At 59.7% G+C, this 11,026-nt stretch overlaps 1 protein-coding gene across 3 annotated transcripts in view; it reads left to right on the top strand.

The window, feature by feature from the left end:
- Positions 1–6,684: 6,684 nt before the first annotated feature.
- Positions 6,685–11,026, top strand: part of EML2 (echinoderm microtubule associated protein like 2) — a 21,960-nt gene continuing 17,618 nt past the window's right edge. For 2 of the 3 annotated variants that reach the window (XM_004694204.2, XM_012733745.1), the window contains exons 1-4: positions 6,685–7,001; positions 9,439–9,657; positions 9,751–9,874; positions 10,041–10,145. In XM_004694204.2, the coding sequence (XP_004694261.2) occupies positions 6,854–7,001; positions 9,439–9,657; positions 9,751–9,874; positions 10,041–10,145 (596 nt within the window). In that variant the 5' untranslated portion in view covers positions 6,685–6,853. Of the gene's footprint in view, positions 7,002–8,470; positions 8,510–9,438; positions 9,658–9,750; positions 9,875–10,040; positions 10,146–11,026 lie in introns of those variants that run through there. The other variant, XM_012733746.1, reaches the window with a different exon arrangement.

The following is an 11,026-nucleotide window of genomic DNA, read 5'->3' as shown; positions in this document are numbered from 1 at the left end:
CCCTGGGGACCGGGCACTGGCTGGGATTGGGGAGCCCTCACCTGCCTTCTGCCAAGCACTGGCTCTGGGTCCCCTGCTCCAGGCTGCTGTTGCCTTCCCTGGCTCCTGGGTGCTGAAAGAGGTGACAGCCTTGGTGGTGGGGGCGGGGCCGGCCCGGCCTGGGAACAGGAGGGGGAGCTCTGGGGCTGAGACTGAGCAGGGGTGCTGGGGGGCAGGCACTCAAGATCATTTGGCAGAGCAGCCAGGCGTGATCATGTTGATGAACCCCCCCAGAGCCAGGGTCCCCCCACCCCCTCACCCCCTGCTCTGCCTTCCTCACAGGACTGGCTCACCCCGTTCCAACAACTGACGCCCACGCCCACAGGGATCAGGCCCACCCACACAGTCCCCCAGAGGGACACCTCTCCACCCACCGTCACAGTCCCAGCGGCCTTGGTGCCTGAAGCCACAGTGCCAGGCACACACGTGCCCACGGTCAGCTCCCGGTGAGGGCAGGATCTGTCACCACCTGTCCTGGTGTCCCTCCCCAAGGGCTCAGGCACAGAGACTCACCCAGTGGAAGTGGGTGGGAGCAGTGCACACAGCCACCCGGGTCCCCACAGGGTCCTCAACTCACGGGCGACACAGCCTGGAGGTCACGCCGGAGATCTGGAGGTCACCCGCACACAGGGCCCTGCTGCGTCTGACCGGCCCACGGGCACCCACTGCCCACTCGGGGTGTCACACAGTCACTCTCTGGCCTGCTCATGCAGACACCGCCCCTTGCAGCCTCACCAGACACACACGTCACGCACGTCACACACCCGAATGCCTCAGTCCCACGCAGCCACCCGCGCCTCAGCCTCACAGGGTCCCGGTCACAGTCCCACGGCATCGCACCCCATGTCAACCTCTATTTCCGGTCTCTCCCTTTATTCTGAAGTATGGGGGGGGGGTCTTAGAACCTGAGTTCTGGTTCTCAGTGTCCTTGCCTCCTGATGTACAAGCCACTGATTTGCACACATCAATCATACTATTAATATCCATGACCACACCCTCCCCTGGGACCTATAAGATAAGTGGGCCAGAGGCCGTCTGCCCATTTTGCAGGAGCAAAACTGAGGCCCAGAGGCTCCAGGAGGTCAGGGAGTAAGGGGTGCCTGAGGTCAGGCACCAGAGGTAGGAGACTACTTTGGGGCTGGGGAGAGACAACCTGGCTTCCAAGCTTCTGGGGCCTCCCGCTCTCTGCCCCACTTTCCTGGCGCCTTCAGGGTCCTGGGAAAAGCTCAGCCCACACACTGGAGAGGGAGAGGGTCTGAGATGACCCGGTACCTCTGGGAGGGAGAACCTCTCCTTGGCCCCAAGAGGGCCTGGGGGTCACTCAGGGCTGGCGGTGGGGGGAGGCAGGAAAGGGGGAGGAGAGATGCTGGGAGGGGGGACTGGAACAGTGGAGAGAATGGAAGTGGGGAGAGAAACAGGAAAAGAAACTGAAGATCAACAGACAGAAGGACCGGAAGAGTCAGAGAGAGAGAAGGAGAATCAGGGATGGAGAGAGACCTTGAGACAGATACCAGGGGAGGGGAGATGGGGCCAAGAGAGGGAGGGAGAGAGGCAGGAACAGATCAAAGGGGGAGATGGAGACTGGAGAAGTGGAGATGGGGAGAGGTGGAGGAGAGAGCCTGGAAGACGGGGCCCTGCAGGGAGAGGATGGAGCCAGGGCTCCCAGCGCCTCAGCACCTCAGCTCTCCCGCAGCACCCCCTTGGGGAGAACACAGAACCAAGCTGGGTGGGGTGGGCCTGGAGGCCAGGAGGGGGTGCCTGGGTGCCTTGTCTGCTTCTCTGGAGTCCTCCACTGTGGAGGGGCGCCCCCTCTTGGAGGCTGGGGAAGGGGCAGCCAGGCTGCAGGGTACCCTTTCCAATTCCCAGACTCAGGGCTTCTAGAAAGTTCTGGCAGAAAGTACCCATGGCTTCTCCCCTGCCCTTTTCTCCTTTGTCCCTCTCTCCACAAGCCACCCTGCCTGACTCTCTCCTTCCTCTTTCGCTCCAGGCGGGCACCCAACTTGCCTGTCTTCTCTGCCCCCCCACAGGGCCTCCCTTCTCTGGGAAGGACTCTGCCCTGCTCACTTCCACCCTGTCCCCTCCCCCACAGTCCCTTTGTGCCTGCCTTTAGCTTTCTCCTTTCTTCCCCTCTTTTCCTCCTTTCCCTCTGGGTGTTTGTCCACTCCTCTCTGTCTGTTGCCAGTGGGCCTGGGCTTTCAGGTTGTGTCTGCCCCCTCCTGAACAATGAGCAATGATTGGGGGGTGGGAGGTTGCACCCTGCCACCCCAGGATGTCGGGGTGGGGAAGAAGCTGGAAAGCCTGCGCCTCCCCCCATGGGGCCGGCTGGCCTAGCAGCGCCTGTGGGGAGCAGGCGGGGGCCTGGAGCGCTGGCAGATGGTGTAGGAGAAATGAGGCAGAGAGAGATGAGCAGGGGGGTGCCCCATGGGGACTCGGGCCAGGAATGGGGGCTGAAGTGGCCACCTGTGATTCAAGTCTGCAGAGATGAGGCCTGGAAGACAGACAGGCACAGAGAGACAGAGAGGGCAGCCCAGTCCCGGAGCAGTACCCGCAAACATGAGCTCCAGGGGGTGCAGAGAGACCTAGGAGGCGGAGACCTAGCGGCCTGTGCCGGGGCCAGGGGCCCAAGAGAGACAGCACTCCCGAGTGGTCCACCCCGCTCAGGAGTTAAAGACAGACAACCAGAGACTGAGATGGGACTGAGAGAGAAACACAAAAAAGCAGGGGGTCCAGAGAGAAAGCCAGAGTCTGAGAGACAGCAGACACGGAGACCTGAAGCCTTCCCTCTTCCCCCCCAGCACCTCCACCCAGTGGGGGGAGTGAAATAGGTTGGGGAGAAGACACGAGGGGCAGAGGATCTTGGAGCACAGACAAATGGGGAGGGAGGTGAACCCAACAGTGACACAGAATCTGCAGACACTGGCTCCCTTCACCCTTTTCCAGGAAGGGGTGCTCCCCCACTCCCCGCCCAACCCGCCAGCATGTCTCCATAGCGACCTCCCTAGATCCTGAGGGCAAATATTTTCCTGGCTAGACACAGCAGTCCATGTTGACACAATCTCTCACTGGGTGGGGTGGGGGCTCCAGGGGACCAGGAGGCCAGGATGGGGGGGGTTAAGAGAGCGGAGGGGCTTTCAGCCCAAGCCCCACAGGCAACTGCAACCTCCGCCCAGTTCCCAATGGGGGTGCAGATATTCCAGTCTGGGCGGAGCCGCTGAGATTCGAACCTGTCACCCACGCTGCCCCCTGGTGGTGATGGGCGAGCCCTGCCGCCCTTTTCCTCGCGTCTGGGAGAGCAGGCAGGTCCAGATTATTCCCCTCCAGGTTTCTAGAATAATCTTTTTAAAATATCTATCATTTATGCATACAAGAACTGGGGTACAGGCCACAGGTGCAGGGTGTGAGAGGACTCACCAGAGACAGTGGGGAGCAGAACAGGCCGACTGACTGAAATATGCTGCTGAGGGGAGCAGAGGCGGGTGCAGGCTGGGCTCCGTCAGCCCTGACTCTGAGGGCTCTGGGGGGCCCAAAGCCCAGGTCCAGGGCTAGACTCCCCTGCGGGCGGCTCCCGGCTGCAGGCTCATGGGTGGCGGGAGAGGGGTCTGTCCCTGGCGCTTAGTGTAGGCACAGCTTGGTCAGTGTTCACACACGCATTTTCATCTCCATTTTCCAGATGAAGGTGCCCAGAGGAAGTAGCTGGCGCTGGTGACACAGCTCCTAAGTGATTCAGGGACTAAGAGCTGAGAGAGAGAAAGGCAGCCCGGGGCAGCAAGCCAGTCAGCAAAGAGGAAAGTCAGAGCTCCTGGCCGACCATCGCCCCAGGCCTGCCACTGTCCCCTCCGCATCTGACTCCCCAGCTTTTGACATCTCCCTGAAGACGCACTTGTAATACAACTAGCTCCATTAACTGTACCTGAAAGCTGAGCACCCGACAGGCTAAGCCCAGCAAACCTGCTCTCCTCCCCGGAAGTGGGTGCTGGGGTGACTCCCACTTTGAGAGAGAAGAGCCCAGACAAGGTCAGTCTGCTCACGTGGATGACGACATCTCAGGGGCAAGGACTGACTCATCTTTGTGTATCACCCCTCGCTGCCCCCCACCAGTGAGCCTAAGGGTCCCTGCCTTCAGCTACACCCTGGCGCCCCTCTCCCAAGGCCTGGGGCTGTCAGGATCTTACTCTCTGGGGACCCCACGAGCCTCTGGGGGCATCCCCAGAATGGCCCTTGCAGCCCAGAGTCTGCCTTCCCTCCGAGCACCTGGGCGCACGGGAGAGGGAGAAGCGGAGGTCGGGAGGCAGGAATCTGGGGTCCTGCTTGGTTTTAGCAGCAGCACAGTAAGCGGTACATGCTGAATGGAAGTGGCCCCAGGTGTTTTAGGTGGCACCTGAGCCCCATTGGTGCCTGCCTCGGGGGTGTTTCCTGGGAAGTGAATGGGGGCTGGCAGCACTGATGTGTGCTCTCTGGGCACACTCAAGGGATACCCATCCGGGCCTCCTCAGGGCTCCTGCAGGACATACTCACAAACTACAAACATCTTCCCACAGCCTTCCATGGCCTGCAGACCATCGCCTCTCCGCCCCTGCTAAGTTCCCGTTCTCTCTCGCTGCAGCTCTGTCTTCACCAGTCTCTTGCTCCCGAGGAAAATGCCAAATGCTTACCTACCCCAGGACCCCTCAGTCTGGAAGGCTCCCTCAGTCTGGAAGGCTCCCCCCAACTTCATGCATGATTTCTTCCTTCTTACCATTCACATCTCAGCTCAGATGGCACTTTGCCACCCTCCCCTGGTCCCATTCTTTCTAAATTAGCGCCCCCCCATCCTTGATCAAATCTCTGTCTTATCTCTACTATCCTAGATTCTGATGATTTTACCAGCTGTGTCTGTCTTTGCATTTGTAAGAAGGTCATGGAGATAACCGGGTGTTGGGCACATGCTAAGTGCTAGACTAAGGCTGGCTGTTACTGTTTTGTGCCCAGAGGCTTACTCCACCAGCAAACTCCCAGAACCTGACAGCAAACTGGGGAGCTGACTTGGTTACCGTGGAAGTCTAGCACCTAGGACAGAGCTTGGCACCCATAGGTGCTCTGGAAACATGTTCTGACCACATGGGAGAGGTAGGCACCATGTGAGCTTTCTCATCTACTTTCCAAATGTGGAAGCTGAGGCTGAGGGTCCCACGCAGGAAGTTGGAACCAGGATTCAAACTCAGGTCAATCTAGTTCCAAGTCCTGTGCTTTTGTTATAGGACAAAATCTGTTATATGACAGGCAGCCCCAAAACTGCCTGCTCTAAGTGGGTTCTGCCATCCGCCGCAACAAGACAAAACACATAAAACTTTAATGAAAAGGGACTTTAATACAGTAAATATACAATACGGAACACAAAGAATATAGCTTCTAAATCAAACACCTGAAGTGACCCATCCCCTCGTGGGCAAAAGTCAACCCAAAAGGGGTTGGCCCAGAGCAAGGCCTGAAAGCTGCCACTAGACTAAAGCACCTTCTGGCTGGGACCCATGGAAAGGGTCAGAAATGGCCAGACAAGTCTGAAAGGAAAAGAACAAAATCAAAATCAATATAAACACTGCCATAGTCACCTCCCTACAGGTCTCTCACCCACATCTGCCTTCACCAGTCCCGGGCCAGGAAACAAGCCCGGTTTCTTCCTCACATGCTTGCTGCTTCATGTGGCTTCCTTAGGTCTCCGTCTTGTTCTCCATCCTGCTTCCTTCTCTCCTTCTCCTTTTTCTCTGCTCAGCTCCACCCTCCTGCCCCTGGGTGGGGCAGGGAACCTGGAACTTCCCTTTTTCCTGGGGACCACCCTGTTACACTTTCACCCTCTGTGGGGTCCCTGCCCCATCCTCTGAAGCATGGGGTGCTTCTTGTCTAGCTGCTTTCTTATGACTTGAGGAAGGTGCTCTGATCTTCTGGAAGGCCACGATCAGGTTTTCTGTTCTCTCTTCCAGCTGGGGAGCTTGCTCGGCTGACATGGCCAGCCTCTGGACGGGACCTTTGTCAAAACCCGGACTGGATAATGGGCTTGTGGGAGGTGAGGGCTGTAGAAGAGTTAAGGGCCTGTGGCCGCGCTTGGAAGGAAAGGTTTTGGAGAGATCCAAATTCGGGGCGCAGCTAGTCACTTGTGAAGGTCGGCTCCAGGTGCAGGCTCGTGACTGAGGGAAGTGCAGTAGCCAGAGGGGCTTAGGGGACAGTGCCAAAGCCCTGGGGGCGGGGATAGAACTTTGGCTCTCGCAGGGTTTTGGGGGTGGAGCTAAGAGCCCTGGAGGCGGGTCTAGGTCTAATAAACAAGGACTTTATTAACCCGGCTAGAATAAGACTAAGCGTTTCGGGGAGGAGCTAATGAATATTTGGATAGATTTGATGTTCTTGGCCTTGCGAGGATTTTTTTGAAATCCAGTGAAAAATTAGGGAGAAGGTTTGGGGAATACGGGAGTATCTTCTCTGCCAGCCCCATCTTCTCAGCCCGAGGCTACGCTCTAGGCTGAAGAGCAGGGAAGGCCCAGCCCCTCCCAATACTTCTGCATCCCGATTGGCGCTGGGGCCTGCGCGACAGGCTCTCATTGGTCCTGAGTCGGCGAGGAGGGGGGCGAGAGAGAATACGCACAGATTGTGGGCGGGCCCCGGCGTACCGAGGGGGACCGCGGCACAACCAATCCCAGCCCGAGGATTGTGTTGGGGAGCCTGGCAGGGGGTGTCCCGACCCCCTTTCTGGACATCCTGGAGGATGACCCCGGTGCCAGGCCCGGCGCCGGCCGCCTGATGTTGGGCAGGCTGAGCCGGGGATGCTGGAACGAAGGGCGTTGCTATGGCAACGGGAGGCAGGGCCTGGGGGGGGGACCGGGCCCGGGCTGGGGCTGGGGGGGCCGGCGGTGGCTGTGGCGGGGCGATGGCGGAGCGCGGCCCGGCCTTCTGCGGCCTCTACGACACATCTTCGCTGCTTCAGTACTGCAATGGTGAGACCCCCGGCTCAGCTGCGATGCTGGCCCTGCCCAGGGCGGGACCCATCTGCTACCCCAGCCTCTCCCCTCCAAGCGCCCATCCTTCATCCCTTGCTGAAAATCCCTACCCCTCATCCCTGGCCAGCAAGAACCTGACCTCCAGATCAAGGTCCCCTAGTCCCATCTCCCTGACCCCTGTGCCCCACCCACTGGGACCCTCCACTCCTTCCAAGGTGGCTGGGTGGAGAGACAAAACCTCCAGGAGGAGCTTGGGGCTGGAAAGGGGGGTAAATCTGGGGGGCCAACCCGGCTTGGGACTCTCCCTTCCCAAGCCCACCTAAAGCCTCTGGGACTTATCCCCTTCTCCCGGTAGAGGTACTAACTGATTAGGGGGAGGATGTTGGCTTAGGCCCTGGTGAAGGACTGGATGGGGGGCTGACCAGAGGCATTGGCCCCCACTGTACCTTCCAAATCCTCAGCCACACCCCTTCTATCCATAAGGACCCCTTCTTTCTCCTTAGACAAATGGGTATGATGCCAGAGGGGCCACTGTGGATGTTAGGCCCAGATGAGGGGAGCTGGAGGCAGAGGAGAGGGGAGACTGGAGGAGAAGAGGGAAGTGGGGGCTGATCTCTGGGCAAAAAATCTGAGGGTGGGGAATGCTTGGGAGGGTGTGTGGGGGATGGGGTGAGCCTGCCATGGCTCACACTGTCCTCTCATGGAGGCTGGTCAAGGTGAAATCTGCCCCATTTGGGGGAGGGGTCATGAAAAGGGACTGTCTTCCAATTTGGGGGGGGTCACTTCCCTGAGCATACAACTCAGTGTCAGGCACCACTGAGCTTGGTCCTGGACTGCTAAGGCAAGGTGGCAGGGTGCCTCAGCCTGGGTTGATACCTGTTCTGCTGTGTGTCCGGGGCCAAGTTACTCCATCTCTCTGGATCCCAACCCCCTCCGCCTCTTCCCCTTCTTAAATGGGTGCAGTACTGTAACTACCAAAGTGGCAGAGGGCATTAGGCTCCTTCATAATAGTTAGTGACATCCTGGGTTTACTGAGCACATGCCAGGGGCCAGGAAACCTGCTGAGTGTTTTGTGTGCACATGAAAGCACATGGCACAGACGGGCTCACTGTAACATTCTGCTTTTGGAGGGTGGTATTAATGGTAAGTAACTTGGTGATTGCCCCCCCCCCACCTACTGGTGGTGTTGCCTTTGGCCTGTCTTTATGCACAAACTCCGACTTTAGACTTAGTTCCTCCTCCTTTGCAAACGTGATGCAGTCGGGGTCCTGAGATCCCCTCCTCTTCTGAGTTCCAAGTCCTGACGACCTCGGGAGGCCCCCACCCCCTCTGCTGGACCTGGCACCGGACCTGGGAAGCGCTGGCTGGGGGCAGGGCGGGCGGGGCCCAGCAGGCGATTGGGCCTCGAAAGGTGGGGGGGGTGAGGAGGGGAGGGACGGACAGCTGCACTGCGGAGCCTGCGGACGGGCTGGCGGGCGGGGCAGTCTACCAACGCAGGATGACAGGTGCGACCTGCACGCCCCGTCCCTCTTAAGGCTACCACCTTTCCTTCCAGCGGGCTGTGCGCTAGGACTTCCTGAGTTATTGCCAGCCATGGGCGCGCGGGTGGGGAGGGTGGGAGGGGGGCCACCTAGGTTCCTTGCCCCTCCCACTTTGGGAAAATGGGCTGGGGGTGGAGTGGCAACGGAGGAGTTATTTGGGCTGCATCCTTGGGCTGGAGAGAGAGGGAGAACCAAATGTGGAGCGTGGGGTACAGAAGCGAAATAAATAAGGAGAACAGAGGAGAGAAACTCTGCTCGGGGAAGAGTTTGGTTGTCAGGTGCTCTCCGGCATCGCCTTCCTTGGGTCTCTTGGGTCTGCGTTATGCTGCCTGCAATCCCCAAGTCTACCGCCAGGGGCCGCTGAAGCTCTGTCCTTGCAGCTGGTTCTGGGGTCGAACCCGTTGGTGAGTGGGTAGGGTAGGGGCCAATCTAGGCCTTTTAGCTTAGAAAGTCTTAAAAACAGAGCGAGCACTAGAGCCCGCAAAAAAAAAAAAAAAGTATTGGTTTTTGTCAATTGTAGAACGTTGTCACGAGATATTGGTGTCATCCCTGAAATGTTGGTTTCAGTCCTATTTAGCATCTTAGTCATAGACTCTTAAATTCAGAGTCTAGAGGTCTCGATTTGTAGAACTTAGATGGTGAGCGAGGAAGGGACTTCCCTAAGGTTCCAGCGTCCGTGGGCAGCGGCAGAGTGTGGGGTAAGGCCTGAGCGAGGTGGGGATTTCCTTTCTCTTTGGAGCCCTCTGCTTCGGTCCATCGCCAGACGTTGGGGGCCTAAGTTGCCGGAGAAAAAGGGGGCGTCTCTGGTGCCGTTCCGACGCGGGACGCCGAGAGGGACACCTCGGGGCTCGGAGCTCCTGGTGCCCCTCAGCCAGCGCTCCCCTGACTTGCAGATGACAATTTGTCGGGCACGAGCGGCATGGAAGTGGACGACCGCGTGTCGGCGCTGGAGCAGCGGCTGCAGCTGCAGGAAGACGAGCTGGCGGTCCTAAAGGCGGCGCTGGCTGACGCGCTGCGTCGCCTGCGGGCGTGCGAAGAGCAGGGCGCGGCGTTGCGCGCGCGGGGCACCCCCAAAGGCCGGGCGCCTCCGCGTCTAGGCACCACAGCCTCGGGTATCTCTCTAGGCTGAAGGCGGGGTGAGGTGGGGAGGGGCTGGGGTCCGAATTTACGTTCACCCACTCCATCCTTTAACCCTACCCCTTCAGTGTGCCAGCTCTTGAAAGGCCTTCCCACCAGGACACCCCTCAATGGCTCGGGACCCCCGCGGCGCGTGGGCGGCTGTGCCACGTCCCCATCCTCCCCCAAGAAGGAGCCGATCGCCGGGCGCAGGTGAGACGCGGAAGCCCGGATCCCCATCCTCCTCCCAGACCTTGTGGGCGACGGAGGGTTTTACTTATGGAGAGGAGTGAACTCCCCTGCCTCGGGGGAAGCAGCCCCGAGGTTCTCGCCCGCTGGCCTCGCGGGCCCCACCCTCACTGTGCCCTTGTCTTTGCAGTGCCCGCCGCTACCTGTCGCCTGAGCGCCTGGCCTCGGTGCGCCGCGAGGACCCCCGCAGCCGCACCACATCCTCTAGCAGCAATTGTAGCGCCAAAAAGGAAGGGTGAGTGTCCACGGCGAGGTCATGGCACAGAGGACGGGCCCAGGACCCCACATAGCCTGGGAAAAGGATGGGCAATTTTGGTGATGCCCTCCCCAGGCCACGGGGTGATAATGGCAAGCAGAGAGGGAGGGAGCAATCTTGAGATAACACGAGGTAGTGAAGCCCCGGAAAGGCGGAGTCAACTTTTTGAGGGGAGCGGTTAGGTCTCCAGGTGCGGCGGTCTGGGGGAGCCAGAGTAGAAGTGAGGAAGGAGCCAGGTTTGTGGGCATGGCCACCGGTCTCTCTGGAATCTCAGGAGTGGGCCAGGGCAGGAGCCTCAGAGGACTGCGCGATTGAGATTTGAATGCGTGGACAGAGTGTTAGCCCAGGCAGAACCAGCTGAGGCCAGGCGGGAGGCACGTCAAGCTCAAGGCCGCGTGGAGGTGCTACGGGCTGTGATGGACGGGAAATGCTGGACGGGAAACGGGCGTGGCTTGCGTGTTGGGCGGGGCCAAGGTGGGCGAGGTCAAATCTCAAGAGGCCGAGTCCACCTGGAGGCCTGAACGCTGGGGACTGGGTCACGTGGCAGTGGTCGTCGTCCACTGCCGGGAGGGGCCAGAAGCGGGAAGAAGAGCCCCGGGGAAGCGGGGAAGCGGTCAGTTATCTGGAGCGTGAGTCAGCGCAGGGGCCAGACCCGGGGAGGTGGGTGTGACCAGAATGCTGGGCGGGGGCAGCGCCCGGAGGCGGGGCCATGCTGAAGCCGAGAGAGACCCGAAGTGGTGGTCCGGCTGCCGGGGCGGTGGTTACACCCTGACCCCCCGCGACCGCCCCTACCCAAAGGATGGCGAGTACTTGCGCGGCTCCATGTGCCAGGCACTTCTCAGGCACTTTAAACGAATGAG

The sequence above is a fragment of the Condylura cristata genome, unplaced genomic scaffold (assembly GCF_000260355.1).
Source record: "Condylura cristata isolate star-nosed mole 26May11 unplaced genomic scaffold, ConCri1.0 scaffold00041, whole genome shotgun sequence".
Taxonomy (NCBI): domain Eukaryota; kingdom Metazoa; phylum Chordata; class Mammalia; order Eulipotyphla; family Talpidae; genus Condylura; species Condylura cristata.
Note: the sequence above shows the minus strand (reverse complement) of the source record. Positions and strands in the feature narration are given on the sequence as shown.